The sequence below is a fragment of the Adiantum capillus-veneris genome, chromosome 24 (assembly GCF_014529385.1).
Source record: "Adiantum capillus-veneris isolate H3 chromosome 24, ASM1452938v2, whole genome shotgun sequence".
Classification (NCBI taxonomy): Eukaryota; Viridiplantae; Streptophyta; class Polypodiopsida; order Polypodiales; family Pteridaceae; genus Adiantum; species Adiantum capillus-veneris.
The window spans coordinates 85160163-85187720 of NC_140954.1; the positions used below are offsets into that span (position 1 = coordinate 85160163).

At 43.8% G+C, this 27558-nt stretch overlaps 1 protein-coding gene across 3 annotated transcripts in view; it reads left to right on the plus strand.

Moving 5' to 3' along the window:
* LOC147426700 (uncharacterized) overlaps nucleotides 1-27167 on the plus strand; it is a 118618-nt gene extending 91451 nt beyond the window's left edge. For all 3 annotated transcript variants that reach the window (XM_086498610.1, XM_086498611.1, XM_086498612.1), the window contains 9 exons: nucleotides 7843-8019; nucleotides 8118-8205; nucleotides 9173-9250; nucleotides 9333-9399; nucleotides 9492-9591; nucleotides 9691-9795; nucleotides 26114-26161; nucleotides 26268-26730; nucleotides 26800-27167. In XM_086498610.1, coding sequence (XP_086354736.1) covers nucleotides 7843-8019; nucleotides 8118-8205; nucleotides 9173-9250; nucleotides 9333-9399; nucleotides 9492-9591; nucleotides 9691-9795; nucleotides 26114-26161; nucleotides 26268-26369 — 765 coding nt within the window. In that variant the 3' untranslated portion in view covers nucleotides 26370-26730; nucleotides 26800-27167. The remainder of the gene's footprint in view (nucleotides 1-7842; nucleotides 8020-8117; nucleotides 8206-9172; nucleotides 9251-9332; nucleotides 9400-9491; nucleotides 9592-9690; nucleotides 9796-26113; nucleotides 26162-26267; nucleotides 26731-26799) is intronic.
* Nucleotides 27168-27558: the final 391 nt, after the last annotated feature.

Genomic DNA, 27558 nt, shown 5'->3' on the forward strand with positions numbered 1-27558 from the left:
TTCCCAGAGAGAGATATGCCCGGCTTGCACTTGAGTCCTCTCGACAGCTAGCCATGCACGGAGATACAGCATGCTGGTATGGGGAGATGACATCAAGGTTTCAAGCGCATGGGTTTAGCATAGACAGATTGCCCCCCTTCCAGTACTCACTGGATGCACCCTCTCTTGACTCTTACACAGTCCGAGATCACCAGGCTCATCTGCCAGGACTTGACCCAGCTAGACACCAGGAGGACATCGATACAGCCGGTACAGGAGCTAGGCACGAAGATGGCTTTCTACAGAGAGCATCTTCTCCAGCTTACGGAGGATGGTTTTGTGACAAGGCCCAGATACATGGACACCCACTTGTCTCACGGGATACGATGTGCTATTGGCCAAATACGCACATCTTCACACCAGCTGCGGATCGAGACTGGGAGATACAGCGGAGTACCACTAGAGGCTAGGACATGCCCCCTGTGTGGCATCGAGCCTGAGACAAAGTTGCACTTCATCGACCGAGCACTGGATCTACGGAGATCGAGACGGCCACGATTGAGGAGAGGGGCTACAGAGCAGCGATGGAGACTACAGCAGAGGATTCGAGCCATACTCTTTCGACATCCAGAGTGCAGATGAGGATGGATTCTAGTAGTAGTAGTATTTTTGTTCTAGCTCTTTTGTACCCAGACATGGTATCAGATTCATTATTTTGTAAAACATTGGTTTCATAGGTCATTTTGGCCTTTTGAAGATGTAATATAAGATTTGATTCATTTCATCTCTCTCTCTCTCTCTCTCTCTCTCTCTCTCTCTCTCTCTCTCTCTCACACACACACACACACACACACACACACACACACGCTTGCAAATCTTTGGGATTAATGTGTAGGTGGGAATCCTCAAGGTGAGGAAAACTCACAAAAAAGATCATATACAAAATAAAGAACACAAAAGGCTGGGAAGAAAGGCTAAAAGCATTCATAGGAAAGTTGATGCATCTCTGGGGTGATATCACTAACTTCCAAGGCAAAACTTAAAGATTTCCTAAGGGAAAGCTTGAAAAACTGAAAAGGATCTTCATCGTAGTGATGCAACATATAGCCAAAACGTTGGCGCCACAGGGTCCAATGAGCCCAAAATCCGACCCACATAAAGAAGATCACATATCGCCATAGGAGCCGCATACAAGCTGATATCCGGTGAAGAAAAACTCTAGTAATGCAGCAAATCCCAGAGCTGGTGACTGTTCTGTCAAAGTCTTACAATGGACACAACGCGAAGAGCAGATACGACACGCATTGAGAAAAGTGCCCACCGGGAGAACTCCAAGCAAGCATCGCCAGAGAAACGATTGCTCCTTCAAAGGCAAGTGGCTCTTCCAAAGGGTAGAAACAGGCTTTCTCCACCAGCTATCAGACTTGTGCATTGACCATAAGACGTGTTCTGCCGAAGTCGTACAGTGAACACAACACGAAGAGTAGATACGACACACACTGAGAAAAGTGTCCACCGAGAGAACTCCAAGCAAGCGAAGAGGCTTTCTCCACCAGCTATCAGACTTGTGCATTGACCATAAGGCATTACAATGGTCAGAAAACCACGACAGTGGTAAAAGAAGGGCATAAACCTAACTAGCAGAAATGGCCTCAAAGGGTGTATCCCTGAGATTCCAATCAGACATGCAAGCACCATCAACCAAAGACGAAATGCGTAAAAAGTCAACCAGCATACGCTAAAGCTCACTCCAGAGCTGACGGTAATGCATACCCAATCTAGAATGGAGAGAAGCCAGGGGAAACTAAAACCGGCCCGTAGGGCGGTGGACTTTGACTTTCACCCAAAACTTTACTTTAACTTTACGACACAAAGGAACTTCACGAATAAGCCTGTGAGTGGAATTCAAAACTTCAAGACATTTCACGACTGGGTAGCTAGAGTGCTCCCAAGGAGACAGCGACACCCTGCTGGCCCCAAAGATTGGCGCCCCTTTTGGTATTTCTTTATTCTTATTAAACTTGAGAAAAACCTGTAAACTTTTGCAAGCTGTCCCACTTTTATCGGGCTGAAATTCCTCTACTCTAACCCGATTTCGGCAACATAACCACAGTAGAAGTCTCCACAGACAAAATCCCAAGGACACGGTGACTTTCCATGCACTTTAGAGCACTTCACAAAACTTGGCGAGAAATTGCAGCACTCCGAATTCTCTGTTTTGCACTCCGATTTGCGTGCCGATCACTTTTGTGGATAGCCCTTGAGCTCTCGCACTTGTAGGGTCACTTGTCTTTTGAATTAAACAAGATTCTGCATGCGAAATCTCTCTAAATTGTCCTGTACAAGCACCCAATGCTTTCCCGAGGCTCCCTTGGCAAATAAACGATTCGAACGCTTGCACCTAACCCTCACCAAGCTGTCCAAACCTGTCCATCTCCATGGGTTGTAATTGCAAGTTTTTGACCCAATTTCGTCAGCATCACGGTGCAAATATGCTTGTAGACAAAAGTTGACGTCAAGGACACTTTCCCTTGCGGTATGGAATCTTTCTTGTGAGCTGCAGGTCAATTTCAGCATGCTGTAATTTTTTGCTTTGCCACTATTAGGTGCCTAGTGCTATGTATACGCATCCCAAGGCCTTTTCGAGGCTCCCCTGGTGATTCCCTCCGGTGTAGGTGCAAAACCCTAAACTTGTAGAAAAACATACCAGGCTGTAATTCTCTGAGTTGGATTGTTTCGAGCAGAGCGAGCACACCTACGCGTGTCTTAGGTGCTCCGCACGCAATGGGACAGCTCCCCTGTAAATCGGACGAGTTTTCACACGAGAAAACTCTCCGTTTTCGCATTCCTTCGCGATGGAACTGTGCGTACCTGAAGGGGATTAGCAATAAGCTAATCGGGTTCTTGTAGAGAAGGCTCTTGCCTTGGCAAACGCGCATAAAACCCCCAGAACTGTACATGGTCGTCTGAGAAGCCCAACTAGAGGGGCATTACCGTATGTGCTAAGGGGCGAGAGAGATGCACAAGAGAAAATCGTCGCGGTACATAGAGCAAAGGAGAAGGCAAGCTTTCCATTAAAGCTGTGATCACGTGCACCCACTACTCACACACACTGTAGCACAATTATGGGCAAAAACTAGCCCCCTCTCTTGAAATGGGTGCCCCCTCTTGTTGATGCTTCTGGCAAATGTATCTGGAGTAGCCATGTGTCCAGTTTGCCTCTTTTGAGTTAATTATAAGTTTAGCAAGGGGCCTAAATGACTTTGAACTGAGCCTAGACACCTTTTTACTGCTCGGATTCAGTGTCGATTGGCCCGCTCGTGGTGACTTGCCCTTCCCGACTGCGGATGAAACTCTCGGCCGTCAGCCGTTTCACACTGGCCATACAATGTCCGGCCATTTGCAACTTCAAAAAGAGGGTCCCAAAAATTTAACACAAATCATTGGAAAGAAACCAACTCAAGTTAGTAATTGCCACGTCCTCGCGACATACCGCCCTCTTAAAATCACAAACGTCCTCGATTGCGTGCTATATATTCATGCCATAGATGATTTAGGGTGTTAAGCACCCTGTTATCATTGCATATATCCGCAAGAAAGACTGTCAAAACATGTGTACAAATGACTTAATGAGACCTTCATACTTTTGTCAAACAATGTACACTACTATTGCACTGAATCTAGAGTACATTTGATGTGCTAGTTCTATCATTACCCCTCCTTTGCAGACGTTGGGTTGGGGCATACGTAGGCTGCAAACCAAAGGCCTCAAGGTAAAGCTGCAATACATTTGGCGACTTTGACAATTCATGCTCTTCCATCCACTTTGCATCCATAGCTGGATAGTTCTTGAACTTCACCAAATAGCATCTTGCAACCTGTCCCTTAACTTTTACCTGTGCAAGAGGCTCTTGCCTTTGCAAACGAGCATAATTCCACAACACTGTAGCGTACTACCACGACCAAGTCAGCTCAAATTTCAAGATGATTTACCAATGCGTTAAAAAATCGCCTCAAAGAATCGTCGAGCAGCGTGCCACCTGGTAGACCCACATCACTCCCGCAGGAGATCTAGTGACCAGTCTACCACTGTGAGACCTCTCCCTATCTCATCTTGGTTCATACTTGCAAACCCTAAAAACACAGCAGAAAATCAGCCCTAATTAGACCACTTTTTGGCAAGGCGAATGTTGAAAAGGTTATGTAGGAACATGTGGAATTTCCTGTTTGTCCCGTGAAGAGGAACCCTCTTCCATAATGCCCTTCCCTTTGTCGGCCATACCTTAATCCCACGTTCCTGTAATCTATGTCTTTACCAAATCAATTGAGGCTCACTTCTTGAGGAAAAAGTGATTCTGTCCCGGCAACTGAACCATGAAACCGGCCCGTAGGGCCGTGGACTTACCCGAAACTTTACTTCAATTTTACGACACAAAGGAACTTCATGAATAAGCATGTGATTGGAATTCAACACTTCAATGCATTTCATGACTGGGTAGCTAGAGCGCTCCCAAGCAAACAGCGACACCCTTTTGGCCCCAAAGACTGGCGCCCCTTTCGGTATTTCTTTATTCTTAACAAACTTGAGAAAAACGTGTAAACTTCTACAAGCCGTTCCACTTTTATTGGGCTGAAATTCCTCTACTCTAACCCGATTTCGGCAACATAGCCATAGTAGAAGTCTCCACGGACGAAATTCCAAGGACACGATGACTTTCCACGCACCTTAGAGCACTTCACAAAACTTGGAGAGAAATTGTAGCACTCCGAATTGTCTGTTCTGTGGTCCGATTCGCGTGCCGATCACTTTTGTGGATAGCCCTTGAGCTCTCGCACCTCTAGGGTCACTTGTCCCTCGAATTAGATGAGATTCCTCGTGGGAAATCTCTCTAAATTGTCATGTACAAGCACCCAATGCTTTCCCGAGGCTCCCCTCGCAAATAAACGATTCGAACGCTTGCACCTAACCCTCACCAAGTTGTCCAAACATGTCCATGGATGTAATAGCAGGTTTTTGACCCAAATTTCGCCAGCATAACGGCGCAAAAATTCCTGTAGATCAAAAGTACACGTCAAGGACACTTTCCCTTGAGGTATTGAAGCTTTCCAGTGAGTTGCAGGTCAATTTCAACATACTGTAATTTTCTGTTTTGCCACCGTTAGGTGCCTAGTGCTCTGTATACGCATCCCAAGGCCTTTCCGAGGCTCCCCTTGCGATTCTCTGCAGTTTAGGTGCGAAACCCTAAACCTGCAGAAAAACACAGTAGGATGTATTTCTCTGTTTTGGACCGTTTCGATCGGAGCGAGCACGCCTGATGCGTCACAGGGTGGGTGACGGGGGCATCGGAAAGGGAATATTCAATAGTCGAGAGAAAATTCCGAACTGTGTTAGAATTGTGCACAAGGATGAGCAAGCATTTGAATGAAGATGGGTTGAGAAGAAACTTTGAGGAAAATACAGTTGCTTTCTGTGAAAGCAGGTTGCTTTTCGGGAACGAGCAAGTCTATGTCTGCATTGCATTTGTGCATGTGGTTGCATCCAGGGTCGCTTGGGAAGTATGGTGCAAGCATTGTTTTCAACTTATAAGGTTTTATTGAGTTTTTGGGCAGGTTCATACCATTTTTTAAACAAAGGCCGGCCACCCACTTAATAAGTGGGCAGTCCTCAATTAAAATAAGCCAAAAGAACTGCAACGCTTTCTTTCTTGGCAGCCCACGATCCTCTTCTCTCTCTTTTTGGCTGAGCATCAACTATCTCTCTTTCCCTCTCTCTAGCGCCCCTCTTCCTCTCCTTTTCCTACCGGCAAGGCTGCCCTTATTCCTACCGGCTGCCAGGAGCACTAAAAGTAGACTCTCTCTCTCTCTCTCTCTCTCTCTCTCTCTCTCTCTCTCTCTCTCTCTCTTTGAGATAGAAAAGGCCAGCGCTAGCAGGAAGGATGGGCTGCTGCAGATTTCAGCAGTAAAGATGACGCCGCCGGTGAGTCCTATGGCTGCTCCGAGTGTACCAGATGTCGCCAAGACTCAGTGTGCGAATTCCATCGCAAAGAAGTGCCTACAGAGAGAGTTTCTATCGTGACAAGTTGCTGTTTTTCTCTGTTTTCAGCCCATAAACGACGTGGACGGGGCTGATTTACGAGAAGGAACCCGAGAACACACCTTTTCTGTGTGTAGGATTGGAAGATACGTTTTTCTATGCAAAGATCTCTTCCGAGGAATTGCTCTTCGAGAACCGAGTTGCGTTTCGAGCGCTGAGACTTTGGAGGCAATGTTTTTCATGTTATGATCTCTGAGTGTTTGTACTACCTCTTCATGAGGGAGTAGGAGTAGAGGAAGGCTTGAGCCTATGTAGGACAAAAGTGCTCTGAGGAACTAGAGCCAGATCAGCCCAAGGATTTCATACTTGAGTTTGGGAAATAGATCCACGGATCGGAGAGAGGTAGTCTCTCAAGTTGTGATCCGAAAGTTGAGATTCCCAAGTAAGGACTTTGTGTCCGGGAAAGCAGAGTTGTTCTGTGGGAAGAGGACTTTGGAAACAAAGTCGGAAAAGAGTTGCAGGGATGCCATGCCTTGAGTCTGGAAGGTGAGATCCAAAGGCGAGAACCTTGGTTCTCGAGGTTTTGGAATAAGGAACAGAAGTTCCTTGGAGTAGGGTTTTGCCCTAGGAACAGGAAGCCGAGGCTTCCAGGAACCATCAAGTCTTATTCTAGAACAAACGTGGTAATACGTTCGGTTCAAGTGCTTGTATAGACTTCTCCTCAGTAATAAAGATATTGTTACGGGGGGGACCAGCCCATCTTCTGGTCCCAGTACTGTGTCGATCTTCTCACTCTCTATCTCTCTCTATACCCTCTAGCTTCGGTATTAAGTAAATAATTTTATTTATCCGAGTATATTTTATATTGTTATGCGCTCCCATTTGTGACATGAGGAGTGATCGGGAGGCTCTTCAGGGAAAGCAATGGCTCAAAGGAAAGAAGCCAAATATAGGAGGTTCACTAGAGAAGCTGCTCGTGTTACACAGGTTTATAGATGCTAAGCCGTACATTCCACAGTAATACCTTCGGGTGGGTCTCTACTTCAGCTGGGCCTCCTAATTTAGATCACTTTGCAGTCATATGATAGTATGTTATAAAGACGTTCTGTTAGGGATGAGTTACCCCTATATGAGCTCACAGCTAGACGTGAGCAGGCTTTTTCCCTCTCTAGAGCATTCTATCAGTATGTCGTGTTGAGGAGGTCTACTAGAGCAGTTAGCACGCTTGTGACTGCCCCTACATAAGCCCTCAGCCCAGCGTGCATCTGCCTTTCACATGCTTCCTATAGCCTTCCCCCTCCTATCAGCAGACTTTGCAGCAAATAGATACCCAAAGTCCCATGTCAACTGAAGCTTCGGAAAGGACATACCGATGCACGTTAGTCGTATTCGCCATTCAACATTGAGGATCCGGGGCATTGTCGCGGGTCACATGGCTTCCTTCTCAGCTGCAGCAATTTACCTGCTTGGGTGCGGGCCACTACCGTCGGTCTCCTCCTACCGTCAGTGAGTGTTTTGCAGTACAACTAAATTTCCAGGACTATTATCAGAGTTTCAATCGCATATTACAGAGCTTGGCAGTAGTCTTGGCGACATGGCGTTGTTCTCAAATGAGGGTGGTGCACCGCCCAATGGTGTATTCTCGCTCACCCTTAGATTGATTCTTCATCCCTCTCTCATGAAGAATAGATTGTGCATGCTTTGGGTATTTCCAAAAAGATGCTCTATGAATCCAGCCACGGCAGTTATTGTTATTTTTCTTTCAGTCGTTCATTTGGTATCGTCAAAAGAAATAATTCTGAGTATTTGCTATTGCTGTGTTTAAACAGGAAGCAGTCGTGCATATCAGTAACAGATTGGCTGTGATTGCTTTGAGGGTTGCAAAAGGAAAGCTGAATCAGCATGCAGTTGATTTTGTAAAAAGTTGTGTGACTTTCAATGAAATTACAATACCGTCCTTGGAAAATGTTCTGAAACGCATTCTCCTCTATATTGCAAGTGCAGAGGTCGACATAACTGTTATGTTTTCTGTGCATATTAAGCTTGCATTGCTCTAGTCAAAGTTTATGAAGGGTTTTCTTTGTTTATTTTTAAAACTTTGCAGGTGGCCTTGATAAATGGTCTTATTTCTCATTCAGAAAGTTTATTGAAGAGCTTACTTGCATGTCTACAAGACCTCGGACACATGCATGGTGAGAATTCACTATTCTTATTTTTGTTTTATAGAAAGTTACAGTACAGTTCACGTCTTTCATGAGAATAAAAATACGTGGTCAGTATTAATGTTGAGTACATGGGTGTTATTTGAGGTCTGAGTTAGTACAGTATCTTTTTCCCTTTTGGAATTCTCCTATAACAATTTTCTCCATGCCATGTGTACAAGCTATAGTTTACAAAGCGAACATAACATCATGTGGATTAGAAACTTGTCCTTTTGGTGAGTAGTGTGAGCTCTTAAATCTAATATTGTTTATTCTCTCTTAACTCTGTTAGAGCCAGTGTCAGGTTTCTGAATTTGCTCGGAAAATTCGGAAAGGTACGTTTGAAGGACTGTGTATGTTAAGTTGATGTGCCAGCTGAGCACCTCTTCTGAGGCTGGTTGTGTCTTTTTGTCGCAAGATATAAGTTTATGGCTGCAAGAAAGTGCATCCAAGCCATGAATGATTCTTTCCCTTAAAATTGACAGAAGCTTAGTATTGCATAGTGGATGCCTGGATAGTGTTGCAGATATAATCATTGTAGCAGGAAAGAGATATTTCATAGCTGATGAATAGGTAATGTTGTGTGCCTTGGTTGTGTCTTGCTCTGCAGCAGTGCATATGCCACACATATGGCAGAACTCCCAAGTTTTTATAGAATTTGAGGAACCTAACTAAATTTTGCAATATTTAGCAGCTTTCAAAGTTCCTTTCTGGTGCATGTGCCAATATTTCTTTTTGATGATACATTTAGATATATGTATATGTAGGAGCTTGTCTTTCTCTGAAGGAGAAAGAAAACTTTTTCTTTTAATGCTAACCTCCTTTCTTATGATTGCACTTTTAGTGTTTATCCTCGTCTTAGGAAGAAAAGGAAAGTTTTTCTTAATGAGGATCTAGTAATGTTTGCAATGGAAGAAAGTAACAGATTTTTGAAATTGGCAGCTGTAATTTTGTGCAGATGCAAGAAATGAAAAATTTGCAGTGGAGTTATTGGGCTGCATTCAGAAGTTATGTTCTCTCCTTCTTCTTGTTCCTGGTATGACAAACTGTAGAAACCCTTCTTAAGCCTCTGTTAGCATGTAATCAAATTGTTAATGTTGTAGTTTGTGAAACTCCAGGGCAGCCCGACTTAGGTGCATTCTACTTGTTTAGAGGGTTAGTTGATATAATTGACAATGAACTGAGGTATGGTTTTCGTAGCTTTTTATGAATGGCCAAAACGTTATCTGGTTCAAACTGTGCTAATCATAAGCTTCTGTTGGTTATCTTTTGAAAAGATTAAAGGAGCCATTGAAGATTGAAATGTTCCTTGGGGTGATTCTTGCATGCAATGCTTTATCTCAAGATAGTCTTCCTTATCATGTTGATTCTTTGGAGGTAAACATTTAATCTCAGCTTGCGAAACCAGAATAAATTATTTTGAGAGTAATTATTTTTTCTCGCTTATGCTACATGCCGTTTTGTAATCTTTTGAAGATGATCAGCAATGATGAGCTGTTCAGTGGAGAGCCATGGTATGCTGAGCAGCTTGCGCAACTTACTGATATGGTTGTGGAAAGGATCAAGAAGGCATCAATTGCTGTAAGGATTTTCTGATTATATTTTTTTCCTTCTTTTGTATTTCTATTAGCAAATGTTATATGTTTCTTGTCGTACATTGTTTTTTATAAGAAGTTAAGTCTTATTCCTATTTAGCATAGAGGAGTCTTACCATAGCCCGAGCGAGATTTCTCGAGCGAACTAAAACCCGAGCAAGAGAGACCAATCAACTTGTGTGAGTGAAGCAGCCAACTGCAAAAAGTGAGTGCATGAAAGAAGACTACAAGTCTTGAACTCTGCTCGTCAACATGAAACGCGGACGCTCTACCACCTGGTTACAACCAATTTTGCAATGGTGGGGTAACTGGGGTTGGACCTCTGCAATGCAAACTAGAGGGGAGAGGAATTGCATATGGAAAGAGGGTTGCCTACTACCTCTTGCACATGACAGAGTGCCAAATAGAAGACTTATAGAAAATTTGCAACATAGGCCCGTCAAGCAGCTCTGCGTAGGCCATAGGCCGAGGAGGGAAACAGGAGAGCGATAGGGAAGCTATACAAAGCGCACATGACAGTGGCATTGTTAATGTGGGTCTCTTGAATATGTGGGTGCTCTAGCGTGATTTTGGGTTGTATTTTACGGAATCACCTCCTACATCAAGGACCACACGCCGGTGTGCGGTCCACTGTCAACAACGCTGAGATTTGTTTTTTCAAAACTTGACAAAATTGCTCACGAGTCCAATGTTTTTTAATCGTTAGATTTTTCACGTGCCTTTAAAAAAATCGAGAGATCTACAGCAAGGATGGCACGTCGACGTGCGATCCAATAGCAGTCGTGCGGTCCAATGGAGTGTTCAAAAAATACCATTTTCCCAAACATACAAGATTCCTTTTCTTGACCTTGCCAAGAGGAAATTTTAAAGCATTAGGTTATTTTTTTGCTTTTTTACACTATTTTCCTCTAGTTTGGGACGGAATTTCTCCTCACCTGGCATTTTGAAATTGAAAACGACACAATATTGTGAAGTACACAGGATAGAACCAGAATGAGCGTGTCCCTTGCATACAAGAGCAGCTCCTTATATCGATATCACAAGCACTACAACAACTTTCTTGGCATATACATGGGCGGTTCACACCACTCCATGTCCGGCTACACACCCACACACCCCACACCTCCCCCCTTAGGGAAGAAAAAGATGGACATCTTTTTGACAAATTTGGATTGAGAAGGGACTCGACACTGGACAGGGGTGAAGGGACTGTATCAACTCCAACGCCTCATGTGGGGGGAGTGATCTTACAAGAGCTTAGGGACTAGGTGACTGAACTCGGGGGCTAGACTCAACATCATGCCAAACATGGACCTCATACATCTCGCTTATGCAGACATTAGGTCTCTATCCCAATGAGATGGACAAGACAAGTAAGAACAAGCTCAGGACTGGGCACGATATTTTTGCGACATACATCCATCTCCATAAAGGTTTCGGTGAGTTTTATTAAGCACAAACTACTGCTAAGAGTTAAGGGAAAATGCCAAATGGAACATGATGAAAACTCTGAGAAAAACTAAATGAGGGGAATTTAATGAACTGGGTTTTCAGACCAAATGATTGCTTTGAGGAATCTTATTGAGAGCACCTCCTTTTGTAGATGCCTGGGCCGCCTCTTTCACTCGAGTTGAGAACAGGCATTGAGTGTGAAACAAGGAGTTACCATCACCACAACATTGGAACAACCCACGGTACGAGCGGCCAAGCACCCGTAACCCCGTAGATTAATAGCCAGCAAGGGATATTGATTGGAAACAGTCCTCTCCTTCAGTGCGGCAATGGCCTTCGAGCTCATGCATATGAAGATAGCTAGGATGAGCACGTTTCGAGTTTCTATTTGGTGTAGCAGACTTTGCCTTCTTGGGAGCGGTGTCCTTCACCTTCGTATGTGCAGGCGGAGGAGTCAAGGAAGCTTCAGCGAGAGCCATGGAAACAAGGCAAAGCTTGTGATAGCAGGATGACAACATCTGCTGATGGTAGCTTGTACTGTGTTGGTACACACTGATGTCCTCAGCAAATGAACACGCAAAGATTGTTGCAGCAAATATCATAGGGGCATCACAGCCAGCTTGTCAAAGAGAATTAAACTACGTGAGGAACTGTGGTGCAAGAGCTATAAATCTAGCTATGGAAGTTGAAGCCAATTGTGGTGTGCTGACAATAAATTGGTGTGTGCAAGATCGAGTTAAACGTACGTTACTATGGCAGCGGCTCGTGTGAAGCAGGAGGTAAGCAGACATGCAACAATAATGCAAGTATCAACTGTTGGGCTGGGGATACAATGTTAATAACTTTTCTCCCCCGTGTTGAGCTTGGTTTTCTTTTATTTACCCTCAGAGGACAAGCGCATGCATTGCATTATCTGAGCAACGCCGATCTCATGCCCGCCATTGATCCCCTCCCGCTCAAGCCCGTGCCAAATAGAGACGGCACCCTCCTGGAACAAAGTGAACGGTGTCAAATTTCTGTCTAGTTTCTGTCCTTGAAAGTAGCTGTTTCAACAACATGGTTGAATTCTCCATTTGCCCGGAGGTAGCAGACTCTGTCGGATATGTGTCGCAGGCCCCGCTTTCAAAGGTCCCTGAAGAGTAGAGCGGGGATGGAAAGATCTTGGATGATACTCACCTACAAGGAGGCAATGATCAGGATGGTCCTGCACAGAGCTTTGTCATCGTGTACAATCTTACCAAGAGACATAACGTCGGCACACTGGCAAGATGTGCCACGCAGACACGTTCATGTTGATGGTGAGAACAGAGCAAGGAACTCCTACCCAAGCTCATAAAATTAAATTCGCCATAGACGACTACACAACAATATTAAGCTAAGTCATATTTTTTTAATGGAAATTATTACAGTAAGGACCGCACGCCGGCGCGCGGTCCTACGGGTAGCTAGGGGCAGTGTTTAACATCTATGGAGATCACTGATCAGTCTCCTTCTTCTCCCGCTTGCTCACCCCTCGCTTATCTCCCATGTTCTTTTTCTGCAGAATGTCCATTGTCATTGAATTCTTGACATTGCGCGCTTTCAATGACATTTGATCGTCGCCCTCTTTGCTCTCGAGTCTCTCTGTGCAAGCGTGCACACGTCCGTCATTTGTGTGTGTGTGTGTGTGTGTGTGTGTGTGTGTTTTGTTGGGTTAAAGGCCTAAATAACCCCTTTTTGTACATTTTTATGAACTTGGACACATTTTTTAAAGGTCACTTATAATAAAAGTGGGAAAACCCAAAACTCACTTATTGAGTTTTCTCCAAAAACGTGAGCTCTCTCTCTCCCTCTTCTTCTGCTAGCGCTTCCTCTCCTGCTGCTCTTCGCCTCCCCTCTCTGTACACACACTACACTTCCTCGCGTGCTCTTTCACTTGCACACACCGCCGCGCGCTCATCAACTGGTATCAGAGCCCATTTAGGGTTTGGCCCAAAACCTGCAAATGCTGATTCTCAGCCAAGAGGATCAACTTTATCGCGAGATTTTGCAATTTCGTCGCCAAAGGACTCGTTCCCGGACACTAGAGAGCTCCCGGCAACCCAAATTGACCTAAAACAGGCTGAAATTAGGTCAAAAACAGGAAATTACAGGTTATGACAACGAAAATACAGGTTTTGCAAATGATGTATTAAGGTGTGGGAATACTTCTGCTAAGTCCCCGCTACCCGGAAACCCTGAAATTGCCGAAAAACAAGCCCTAAAACAGGTGTTTTAAGCAAATTTCAGATTTACGCAGGTTTTTGCAAGTGTTTTTATGGTGCGATTACATTGGGGAAAGTGCAAATAGATGCAATCTACGCACGTTTGACAAATTTTGTCTATGTATGACCATTTGTGGCTCAATTTCATGCAATTTTGATGCTACAAATTGGGGCTTTTGTGCTTACATGCTTCTAAAGGCTGTGTTTTAGCCTTATGTATGTCCTGTGAGGGTAAAAACAACCAAAATTGTTGTTTTTGGGCACAAATTAGCTCGCTGAAATTTTTTGCGCGGAAAATTCAGAACTCGATTTTTGTGCCTAAACTGACCCGTTTTGCCTCGAATTGCTCCTGTGACTATTTGGAGTTGTTGTACACACTCCTGTGAGGCTGTACTTCGTTTTTGGTGGGTTTTGCCCAAAATTTCAGCAAGTTAGCTCTCCTTTTGTGCAACTATGGCGTCATCCTCCTCGGACGTGAAGAATCTCTTTGAGATCCGGCGCTTCGAAGGTATAGGTTTTGACCTATGGAAGGACAGAATTCAAGGAATTCTCTTCCTTAAAGACTGTGACAGGGCATTAGAGGAACATAAGCCAGAGGACATGTCTGATGATGCATGGGCCACTTTGAACAAGAAGGCCATTACTTACATAAAGATGGCCGTTTTTGACGAGATCTTGGTAGATCTCAAAGGTCTTATGATTGCTTTTAGTTTGTGGGCAAAGTTGAAGGCAACGTATGAAAATACAACGCCGGTCAATCAAGTGCATTTGATGCGAAAACTTGTTGGCATGCAATTGGATGAGTCAAAGAGCGCTGCAGAGCACTTGTCGTCGTTTACAGGTACTTTGTCGCAGTTGCAGGATTCAAGCATGCCTCCCTTTGATGATAAGCTGAAAGCTATCTTCTTGCTTATGACCCTACCTGATTCTTGGGAGACATTGGTGGTTTCACTGTCTAATAACCCCAATCTGACCTTTGATGGTGTGAGGGGTTCTATTCTCAATGAGGAAATCAGGAGGAAAGCAGGTGGAGAGGGAGGCAGCTCAGCCAACATCGTTAGAGGTAGGACAGAGAAGAAGAATAACTATGCACAGAGGAGTAAGAGTAAGAGCAAGGAAAGGGGAAATGCCAACAAAGGCAAGGGTGATGTGACATGCTATCAATGTGGTAGGAAAGGTCACAAGAAGCCCGATTGCAGGTATTATAAGGCAGAGTTAGAAAGAAAGAAGAATGGCGGAGACAAAAAGAGAAGAAAGAAGTCAAGACAGATGCACAAGACAGCTCTAAGGACAAGGAGAAGGCCAATGTGGCCTCTAGTGTTGTTATTGAGGAGTTGTCAGATGTAGAGGACATCCTATGTGCTACTTTGTCAGCTGATGATGCTCATGAGTTTGATGTCTCTCTCTATGTTCATACACAAGACATGCAGATCACTAAGAGTGATCTTATTGATGCTTTGTTAACTGTGAATGATGCATTGTCCCAGACTTGGATTGTTGATTCCGGTGCTTCATTTCATGTGACTCCTATCAAGGAGTGTTTCTCTACTTTTGATGCGGGCAAGCGTGGCTATGTATACCTTGGAAACAATCATGCATGTTCCATTGAGGGTATTGGCATTGTGCATCTCTCCATAGATGGCACAAATGAGCTTGACTTGCATGATGTTCGATGTGTGCCGGGAATCAAGAAGAGTCTGCTTTCTATTGGTCAGATGGATATGCATGGTTACAGCATCTTGTTTGAGAGAGGATCATGGAAAATGACTAAAGGCTCAAGGCTGATTGTAAAGGGCACAAAGAAAGGGACACTTTATTGCATACATGGAAAGGCCGTGTTGGACAAGTTTATTGCATTGGCTGAAATTAACTCTCACATGGAGTTGTGGCACAAGAGGCTTAGCCATATGAGCCAAAAGGGCCTTTCTAAGCTTTGTACTTTGAACAAGCTTGATGCTAAAGGCACAAAGCTTGACTTTTGTAATGAATGTCAATATGGCAAGCAAGTAAAGCGTTCTTATTACTCTGGTGTCTCTCGTAAATCTTGTGTGCTTGATCTTGTACATTCCGATGTATGTAGCATGCCTACTAAGTCTATGGGTGGTGCATATTATTTTGTCTCCTTTGTTGATGATCATTCTAGGAAAATTTGGGTTTATTTGCTTAAGTCTAAGGATGAAGCCTTTGTTGCGGTTAAGAGATTTCATGCATTTGTGACCACCCAAATTGGTAGAAAGCGAAAATGCTTGCGTACAGACAATGGGGGGGAGTACACAAGTGCTGAATTTAACAAGTTTTGTGAAAATTTGGGCATTAAGAGGGAGCTTACTGTGCCATACAGCCCCTCTTCTAATGGTGTGGCTGAAAGATTCAATAGGACACTTTGTGAGAGGGTGAGATGCATGCTGTCCACAGCTAATCTCTCTCATGGATTTTGGGGAGAAGCTTTGAAAACTACAGTGCATATATGCAATCGATCCCCTCTCACGTCTTTGAAAGGTGACATCCCTGAAGAGGTTTGGTCTGGCAAGCCTGCTTCATATGATCACTTACGCATTTTTGGTTGCGAACCTTTTGTGCATGTTAGACCTGGGTTGAGGAGTGAACTAGATGCAAAGTCCATTAAATGTCTCTTCATGGGATATGGTGAAGAAGGCAAAATGGGTTACAGGATTTGGTTACCTCAGCTCAAAAGGGTTGTACGCAGCCGGGATGTTGTTTTTAATGAGGCAAGGCTGCTTCAAAACAATTGTGCCTTAAAGCATGACCATAAAAGGGTGAAATTTCCGCATGACCAGCCACTTGTTAGGCCTATTTTTGACCCTCAGGATGCACCACAAATGGCTGAAAATGTAGATGATCCAGTGGTGTTTGAGCCAGATGATGTTGGACAGCAAATTGAAGCTCCTGAAGGGAATTTGCAGCCAAGAAACAATGCTGAAAATGGTGCTGAAAATGATGTACAACAGCCCATTGTTGATGATTTTGTAGTGCCACCTGATGTAAACCCATTGCCGGATAATGTGGATCATTGGGTGAGGCGGTCTACTCGTCAAAGACGGCCTGTGAGTCGATACGACCCCTCTTTGCATTACATTATGTTGACAGATGAGGGAGAGCCTCTTACGTATAAAGAGGCAAAGACATGTGAGCACAGCGATAAGTGGGAGCTTGCTATGCAGGAAGAGATTAAAGCTTTGCATGCTAATCATACTTGGGATTTGGTTGAATTGCCCAAAGGAAGGAAGGCTATTCCTAACAAATGGGTGTATAAAATCAAGACTGTTGATGCAAAATCCAAGTATAAGGCAAGGCTTGTGGCAAAGGGATATGTTCAAACCAAGGGCATAGACTTTCAGGAGGTGTTCTCTCCTGTTGTGAAGATGACCACTTTGCGTGTACTGTTTGCCATAGTGGCTGCTCTTGATTTGGAAATGGACCAAATGGATGTACATACCGCTTTCTTGCATGGTGATGTGGAAGAAGAGCTTTACATGAAGCAACCCGAGGGTTTTGTCATCCCTGGCAAGGAGCATTTGGTATGTATGCTCAATAGAAGCTTGTATGGGCTGAAACAATTATGTAGACAATGGTATAAGAAGTTTGATCGCTTCATGCTTAAACATGGTTACAAAGGAAGCCATGTAGACCATTGTTTGTATACCAAACGTGATGAGGATGGCAGCCCTATTATTCTTGTGCTCTATGTAGAAGATATGTTGATAGCTGCAAAGAAAAGAAGCACTGTTAATGCTCTTAAAGGGCAACTGAAATCTACGTTTTCAATGAAAGACCTTGGGGCAGCTGAACATATACTTGGAGTGCGTATTACACGGCAAAGAGACAAGCGCCTATTGTATTTGTCGCAAGAAAAGTACATTGAAAAGGTGCTGGACAGATTTAACATGGCTGAAGCAAAGCCTCTTGGTGTGCCATTACAGCCATATGTTAAAATTTCCAAGAATGATTGTCCCAAGTCAAAGGAAGAAGCCAATGACATGCAAAGTGTGCCTTATGCTTCAGCTTGTGGTTCACTTATGTATGCTATGGTTGCTACTAGGCCTGACATAGCCCATGCAGTGGGAGTTGTGAGCTGGTTTATGGCTAATCCAGGCAGGTTGCATTGGGATGCAGTGAAGTCCATTATGAGGTACTTGAAAGGGACTAAAAACAAATGCCTCTGCTATGGTAAAGGACCAATGGAGTTGCAGGGATTTTGTGACTCTGACATGGCTGGCGATGTGGATACATGGAAATCTACAAGTGGCTATGTATTTACTCTTGCGGGAGGTGCTGTTTCATGGTGTTCTAGATTACAAAAGATTGTTGCATTGTCTACGACAGAGGCTGAATATATTTCAGCCACTGAGGCTTCCAAAGAAGCTATTTGGTTAGCACGCCTATGCAGTGAGTTTGGTTTGCCTGCCAAGGCACCTATGCTTGGTTGTGATAGCCAGAGTGCCATATGTTTGGCAAAGAACGCCATGTTTCATGCACGCACAAAGCATATTGATGTGCGGTATCACTTCATACGAGAAGTGCTTGAGGATGGCCTTATTACATTGGTTAAGGTCCATACATCACAAAATCCAGCCGATGCTCTCACTAAGTGCTCACCCAAAGCACAACATCATCTATGCATAGAGATGGTGGGAGTCACGTAGCTTAAAGGCGCCATTTATGCCTTTAAGTGGGAGGTTGTTGGGTTAAAGGCCTAAATAACCCCTTTTTGTACATTTTTATACTTTGTCCAGGTTCAATATGTTCATATTGAACCTGGACACATTTTTTAAAGGTCACTTATAATAAAAGTGGGAAAACCCAAAAGTCACTTATTGAGTTTTCCCCAAAAACGTGAGCTCTCTCTCTCCCTCTTCTTCTGCTAGCGCTTCCTCTCCTGCTGCTCTTCGCCTCCCCTCTCTGCACACACACCACCGCGCGCTCATCATGTGTGAGCCCATTTTAAAGCTTTTAGGCGGCCCCTTGATCTTGCTCTAGCTTGTGATATTTGGGCTTCTTCGATCAACCTTTTCTCTCAGCTCTTTCACTCGGATCTCGCCATTGCTCCATCATGTAAGAGAGAGAGAGAGAGAGAGGGAGAGAGAGATGAAATGAAATGATATATTAACGTCTACAAAAGGCCAAAATGACCTATGAGACCAACTGATTACAATGATGAGTCTAGTACCAAGTCTGGGTACAAACAAAGAAAACTACAAACAAAGAAACTGATAGGAGTGCTATCGACTCCTATGGGTGGCTGGTAGGCTGATCAATGGTATCATGCCATAAAGGTACAAAGTGGGGATAAGTGTCACCATGATACAATATAGCAGTAGCATGAAGCCTATCCTGATCGACACTCTAGGTGTCGTGCTAGAATCGTGTGGATCCTCTGCCGCAATCTCCGCCGGTGCTGCGTTGCTCCCCTCCTCAGTCGCGGTCGTCTCGATCTCCCTAACTCTATAGCTCGATCAATGAGAGTACCGCTGGTGTGTGTATGGGTGGGAACCGAGCTCTGTGATGGTGGTGTCCCCTCTGCCTCTATGGTACTCAGGCTGAAGAAATCTGAGATGCGTCTCTGGGACTGTCTCTGTCTTTGCCCACTCAATAGAGCGTCTCTATGTCTCTGTATCTCAAGTAGGAATAATCCGAGACATCTTTGATCCTGATATCTCATGACTCTATCTAATGAGTCAAAACCATCTCTGAATAAACAATGAAAGCGTCCCCGTATCTCATAGTAGACTATGCAACGACATATGCAGTGAAAATCTGTCTCTGGCTCTGCATGGCATAACTGACATATCCTACTGTCTGTTGGTATGCCTCTGAATCTACCTATCTCAATCCCAAGCTGGTGTGAAGATGTGCGAATCTGGCCTATAGCATGGCCTATAGCACATCGTAACCCATGAGATAGATGTGTGTCCATGTAACTGGGCCGAGTGACAAATCCGTCTGTCGTGAGTTGGAGAAGATGCTCTCTATAGAAAACCCTCTTCGTACCCAACTCCCGTGATGGCTCTATCCATGTCCTCTTGCTATCAAGCTAGATAAGATCCTGTCGAATGAATCTAGTAGTCTCCATCCGTGTAAGAGCCAAAGATGGTGCATCAAGAGAATACTGGAAAGGGGGCAGCCTGTCCATGCTGAAACCATGCCTCTGAAACCAAGAGCTCATCTGTGCATACCAACATGATGTATCTCCCTGTAATGCCAGCTGTCTAGATGACTCAAGAGCAAGCCTGGCATATCTGTCCCTAGTGGTGTCCCATAAGCTGTGTACAAATGATACTAATCTGGTGAGAGCCTCAACCTCCATAGGTGGGGCAGCCAGTTCCGCTCGTATGATGTCATGTGGGACTGAGGCCTTGCCTCTAATCAGCCTAGAAATCATAGATATCAAGGGTCTCTCCATATTACTCCATCCAGCACTGTCAACAGACGGTCCCCAAACCTGCACCCCGTAGTGCATAACTGAAGCGACCAAAGTGTCGAAAAGCTAGAGCTTTGTTTGAGGTTCCTGGAACTGAACCTGCGAACAAATCCTCTCTAAACCGCTTAGGGCTGCATAGGCACGAGTCAATCTAGTGTCTGCTGCCACTTTCAGTGTGAACCTCGGTCCACTAAAGACCACCCCAAGATATGTGTATGCATCAGTGTACGTCCTGCCCATATGTGAAAGTAGGTGCTGATCTCCTAACCCACTGTGGCGTGGTATTAAATACCATGACCTTGGTTTTACCAAGGTTGACAGACAATCCACTATCCTCTGCAAAACTATGCAATGCGTCCAAATGTCTCTGCATACCCTCTGGTGAGTCTGATATCAACACAATATCGTCAGCATATAATAAAAGAGGGATCCATGTCCTCGCAAGCTGAGCACCTCTATCTCCTCCTCTGTCAATATAATCAGAGACCTCATCAACATACATACCAAATAAAGTAGAGGACAGTGGGCATCCCTGTTTCACTCTGATAGTGGAGTGAACTATGTCAGATATCCCCTCTGATGTGCGTACATGACCCATCCTGAACTGTACAATGCCATAATCCCCCATATCAGCTCTGTGGGTACCCCCAATTCTATAAGCCGGCGCATCAATCTAGCCCTCGGTACTGTGTCAAAAGCTTTGCGGAAATCCACAAAGCTGCAGTATATCCGTCTACCATGTGCTCGACCCTCCTCAATGATAGCTCTGAGTGTAAAGACATGATCTAGTGTGGAGAAACCCCTCTTGAAACCAGCCTGCCCAGATGCCCGTATGCCCATAATCTCTGCCCAACTGCTCAGCCTATGCTCAAGGATGGATGCATATAACCGTGCCAATGTGTGTCCTACCATGATAGTACGGTAATTCCCCGGTACTGTGGGGTCTCCTGTCTTGAAGATAGGCACAATAGTAGATAATCTCCAAGACTCAGGGAAGCCCTCACACATGACACGGTTGAATAACCGTGCAAGCATCTCTGCCGACAAATCCCCAGCATGTATAATGTGCTCTGCTACCAAACCCTCATGATCCTGTGCTCGTCTGGTCTTCATCCTGTCAATGGCCTCCTTTACCATCTCAGTGGTAAAGAAGGTGCTCGTAGCCGGACATGGCTGTGGTGGATCTGGTAGTGGTGGTTGTCCAGGTACAGTGTATAAAGATGCTGCATACTGCCCCCATATCTCTGTAGAAGTAATCATTGGTGGGGGAGACTGCTCATGGAATAGACGCCAAGCCTCTCTTGAATCTCTACTAAGGAAGAGCCGATATAAATCTTGCTCCATCTAGACCAAGAAAGCTCGCTTCTTCCGTCGCACTAGTCGTCGTGTAGCAATACGAGACTGTCTATAGGTGATCACTCCCAATGTAAGCTCCCGCTGTATCTGAGCTCTACTTGTCGACACTCCTCATCATACCAGCTGTTCAGAGGCATGTGCCTAGAACGACTTCTCTGACCAGGGTGAGTGTGTGGGTATGCCTCTGTCGCTGCCCCATGTAATGTCACTGTCAGCATAGATGTGATCTCCTCCACTGTGTATACTGGCTCTGATGTGCATAAAAGCCTACGTATCTCCTCTGCATAGACTGAGTCAGTCTCTGGTGTAAAAGTATAGCGTGGATGTCTACCACCCCGTGAGGCCTGAGATGTACTGTACTCAAAGGAGACTGATAATGTCAAAAGTGCATGATCTACTGCTATCCCTACAGGCCTGGGCCCCACTGTGAAATCCTGAATGTGAGAGATAAAGCTCGGATGTGTCAGAACATAGTCTACAGTGCTCGACCCATGTCTATGTGGAAAACAAGTAAAACTTGTAGACAATGGGAAGGTCGGTAAGCCATTCAGTATGGCTAAACTGTGAGTAGTCGTCATCTCCCTCAAGTATCTCCCATACTCTGTATGCTCTCTGTCGTGTGAGCATCTCTCAAGTCCCATCTCCTCTGGCTCTAACGCTCTAAGCATCTCCTTTGAGGTGTCATAGAAGACCGTCTGTGAGCTGCCTGTACGGGCATTGAAATCCCCCAGGAGTATGATGTCTCCATCTCTGGAGAGCTCTGAGATATCATCATCAAGTACAGAGTAAGGAGACTGTCCTCTGGGTGAAGCATATACTGAAGTGCTGGGAGGAAAATAGCATATGGCGATGTACAAGAAACGGTCCAGTCTCTGCCCTCAGCCTCACCCACAAGTATCTGGCCTGATCATCTCTTCGAACTATGTGCAGTAGTGGTTGGAGCTCCTCTCTGAAAAGAACTGCTACACCTCCTGATCCTCTAGTCCCATGCGCAGATCTGGTGCATGTCCGGCAAGCTGTCTCCCATCTGTATCCTGATATGTGCGGCATCAACTTTCCTGGAGCGTGATGAGTCTCTGAGTAGAAAACAATGTCTCTGTCTCTGAAGCTGTCCCCAAAGACCCCCACATCAAATCTATACGAACCATTACAGTTTCAAACCGCCATCCTGAGAGTGGTCCCATAGGTCTCGCACCGTCATGTAGAGCGGTGCTCTGTAATCACTACTCGTCCATTTCTGTAGAAAGCTAACTTTCCCTTCTCCCTTGCTGCTATAATCTCTGGCATTACCTCTCTCATATGTGCAAGCTGTGAGAGCGTAAGATCATCTCCTAAAAAGATACCTGTTTTCTTGAGGGTTGGCCTCTTCTTTAAAAAGTCTTTCTTTTCTTCCATGGAGGGAAAGCGCAAAATGAGAGCCCGTTCTTTTGAACTCTCCCCATTACCTTCACTCTTCTTGCCCACTCTCCAAGCTTGTGTGTGCGAGGGCTTCTCCACCCCCATCATGGACATGAGGCTCTTCACCTCTTGGTCCACCTTATCTGTATCTTTTAGGTCGGTCACTCTCACGTGTAGAGCACGTACCCTTCTTCGTTGTTCCTCTTCAAGTGTCTTGTTGATGATGTCGGGTGTAGTCGGGATTTCCTTGCCCTTTCCCTTCTTGACAACTTCAATCCATTTTTCAGCCTCATCCATCTTCTTTTGCGTTTTGGAGAGAACCTCCACCCATGAGGTCTTCTTTTCTCCTTCCTCCTTTATTGCTTTGACTTGTGCTCGTATACTATTCAGCTCATCGATCATTGATGGCTGAATTTCTCTATCTTCAAGGCGTCCTCCCTCTTTGGTTTCGTCGAGTTCCTTCCTAAGGGCTGAGATGCTACCGTTTAAAGCTTGAATTTCATCGCAGAACTACTTGCGTTCTAGTTCCCTCGCGTGTTCCTCCCTCTTTTTCCATTCAAGAATTAAATTCTTCTCTTTCTTCCACTCATCCATGTGGGCTTTGCATTCTTTCAACTCCTTTTCAATGGTTGTCATCCTCTTGCTTGTGACCATGTAGTGCGCCGCCATCCTTCTTGCCTTCTTTGTTTCACTTATCTGATTCACTTTCTAAGAGAGAGGAGAGAGCGACCTATACGCACCACATTATGCATACATGTGTTTCCACATTCAGCCTACATGGCATATATTTGCTTTCTGTACGTGTGAATGTGCAATTTCTGTGATATCTGAGAGAGAGAGAGAGAGAGAGAGAGAGAGAGAGAGAGAGAGAGAGAGAGACAAAGACAGAAATGAAATGTTATATTAACGTCTTCAAAAGGCCAAAGTGACCTGTGAGACCAGAAAGTTACAATGCGGTGTATCTGATACAAAGTCAGATTAACAAAATAAATTAAACTAGGATAACAAAATATGAATATTGCGGAATCCTAAACTAAGCTGATAGGTGTGAAAGGTGAAAGGCGTGAAATGTGTGAACTAAGCAGTACAATGTGTAGACAATATGGGAGGGAGGTAGAGATCCATCTTCATAGAGGTCCATCTTCATCTGCACTCTGGACGACGAACAAGTATGGCTCGAATCCTTTGCTGTAGCCTTCTTCGAAACTGTGTAGCTCCTCTTCTCCATCGGGGTCGTCTAGATCTCCCTAGCTCCAATGCTCGGTCAATGAGAATGCCAATAGTGCGGGCAGACCTCTCCATTGTTGGCTGCTCCTCTGTCTGTTCTTCTGGGTGTACATTATCTAGTGTAAAGAAATCTGTGATCTGTCTTTGGGGTTGTCTCTCTCCAGCTCTCCTCAATAAAGTTTCTCTATGCCTGTGTAACTCAACTTTCAACTAGATATAGCCCAAGACATCTCTGATCCTCATAACTCATGACCCTAGATAGAGGCCCAAAACCTTCTCTGAATAGACAATGAAAACGGCCACAGAGAGAGAGTCCTACTTCAACATGCAACTTTGATACTCACTTTCAAAGATACCATCATTTCTAGTGTGCATGCAAAGGATTGGATTCTATCATCTGCTCCTAACTCGTGCTTTGGCTCCTCGCAAAAATTGGAAAATTGCGGCTACTCTATTGAATTCCTTGCAAACGTCACATCAAAGAGCGGATGAGTAGAATGCAACATTATGGAACCCAAAATCCAAACTTAAGGAGATTACATGTTTGTTGTCCGCGTGTTTCTTGCAGTAGCACTCTCTTTCGTCTCAGTCACATTTGTGCAGCGAAAAGGCAATCATAGTAGAGATCATCGGTGTGCAGGTAAGTCTATTTAATCAAATTTCTACAAAATTTTGGTGTGAAAATAGGAACTTGTTTAAGGGTGATATAGTTTTCTCTTTAAAAATGGGGGAGTTACAACCTCTGTGATAGCATTAGTCGTGCCAGGTGATGCCACTTGCCTCTTTGATTAACACATGTCAAGAGGTGCAGGGGAAGTGCTTGTGTAAGAACTCTAGTCTCAACTTTAGGCTCAATTTTAGTTTAATTTTTTATGGCTTCTTGATAAATATAGCTTTTCTCTGATGATAACAAATAGAGAGAATTTGTTCTACGTCTCTTACCCCATAATTTTTTCAAATTTCTTCAATTTTTGAAATATTTTAGCGTCTCCAATATTAAGAATCTCACATTTAAATTTGGTTTATATTTTTATATATATTAGTATCTTCAAAATTTAGGATCAGTAAAGCATTTTAGTGTTTTAGATGATTTAGAACCCCAATAACCCATCTTGAGCAAGCCTGCACTCAAGAATGACTACGGATATAACCATTTATGGACCAGAGCATGGCCACAAGCTTATCTATGTGAAGCTGTTGCGGCAGACGTAGCAATGGCCATGATTCCGAGTGTCAAGTGTAATGTCTACCTTAAAGAGGCAAAGACGAGCAATGCCCGTGGTATGCAAGTCCTTGCCTAAAGATTATTAAAGCAATCATCTGTTGCCTTGGCTGCTAGAAATTTGGTCGATCTCACCCATTCATCAATGGAAAAATGCGTTTACGAAGTCGATGGAAAAAATGGGTTTGCAAAGTCAATGTAAGATGACGTGTTTTGGGATTCTACAAAATCAAACAAGCGGATGTATGGAATTCATTAATGATGGCTTACATGATATTAAGCATGTGGTTGTCGCACCATGTTTTTGGGGTTGCAGAAAATACATCGCATCTGGGTTGAACCCCATGGGGAGGGTTATGTTGTTTTTGCATTTACTTTGCTACACTATCCTCTATAAAGTAACTACTGAAGTCTTGAACTTGGCTTTTTTATTTTATGTACTCGCTCGGTTACTTGTTCGCTCGGAAGTACTCGCTCGAGGGTTGGGATTCCTCAGCATAGAGAAGACAAACACTTTTAGGTGGGCTAATTTGGTCGTTACAGTTTCGAGAAGATAAAGAACCTTTCAAAATGTCTAAAATGTAAAAGTGAAGGGTAATAGTTTAGAAAATGAAAAGCTCATTGACATTGGAAAGTCAAAATTCATGTCTTCTCTATATAAAAAGGTTGTGTAGCATGCATGCAATGCGTGTATGCCTTTTCGCATTATATTTCTCTTTTCTTTTGCATTCCCTCGGCATTTTCTTCTCCTTAGTTTATGCTTGCACTAACGATGTATTGATTCTATTTTTTTTAAAGCCTTTTTAGGCTAATAAGGATGCCCGCCCCTCTTATCCTAAAATTTTTCAAGAATTTTTTTATCAAATATCTTGTAGGTTTACTGAAATAACAATTGTTAAGGTTAGGTTCTGTATAGGTTTGAGCTTGAAATGCCCCAACCAATTGAATATTATCAATGTTGATACAGGGAAATGAAGCTGTCATGGCATGCCAGATATTTGCTATTGCTTTTGAGGTATTTGTTTATTTCTGCGATTGGCTTTTGCCTTTTTGTAGTAAGTGCCAGATTAGCAGTGTGGAAAAACTCAATGCCAAATGTTTGTTACATTTATACTATGCAGTGTGATGTCGGTGATGACATACATGAGCATTATAGCACCCTGGCAAGAGCAGCAATTCCTCTGCTACCAAAGAACAGCAGAATCTTGAAGTTCATCGATTAGTTCGTGTAAAGTGAAATTTTTCAAATGACAAGGGACACCATGTTTTCAAGCTGTTCAAAGAGCAGAGTATAGTTGCTATTGTATACTACGCAAACATACAGTACCATATGGCATTACCACTCTTCTAATGTGGTTAGAACTGATCTGTTTAAAAAAAAATGTAAGTATTATTTCGATGCAATCAAGTCATGCAACTGTATGGCTTTCCTGCTATATACCATGTGATGTGGGCCTTCGACTCGGCACATTATTCCACCTTCCATGGATTTAGATTTTGGCCACAACAATTCCCCTCTCAAATCCTTATACGGAGTTGTCCACCCAATTATCAGTATTTCGCTAAATAGTCCGTCACTTCAAGGTATGTATGTGGATACACCATTTCTTCACCCTCACCAAGTTCATCTTGATGACATACTTTGTTTCACAGGTGGATATTGCTCGTGTACACCTTGGAGCTGCAAAACTAATTCTTGTGCGAATCACGTAGCAGTGCAACAACATTTATGTTTTCTATAACCTTATACTAACTAACAGTTGTAGAGAAAGGGTGTGTTCATTCCTCTTAATCATGTCCTCTCACATCAAATGAATCGCGATTAATATGCTTTTCAGGATCAAGTGCTATGCTTTCACAAGGAAGATGCAATGAAAGCTGCTCCCCTTTCCATTATGAATGCATGGTTTTATATAGTGCCAGGAAGTTTTGGTGCTTTGCCTCCATTTTTGGAGTCGCCAAAATTTTAGTGTGCAATCTTCATTTATAACTGGACATTTGCCTTAAGTTTTTAAAAACAAGTAGCAAGAGTAGTAGATAAGGGTGGACCAAAAGTTCAAACACAGTGAGACTTGCCTTTATCTCAAGGCAATCTCTATCGTCATAAAGGATATGTACCACTCAAAGGTTGAGCACATACTACATAAGAAAATTAGTGTTTTAATCTCTCTCATAATGCCTCCCTGATACTGGACTGAGTACAAATTGTTGAATTGCATCAAGCAAAGGCAATGTTACTAAATGATCAAGTAGCTGCTAAAGGTACTTTAGAATTAAAAAGGCTTGACAATTTTATTTTGACAGGACTGCCATGCATGCTTATGTAGCATTCTTTACTTTTGATCATAGGGGGCCTTGGTTCTTGAAAGGGAATTCTTTTTAACTTCTTGTTGAAAATTGTCACCAAATTTC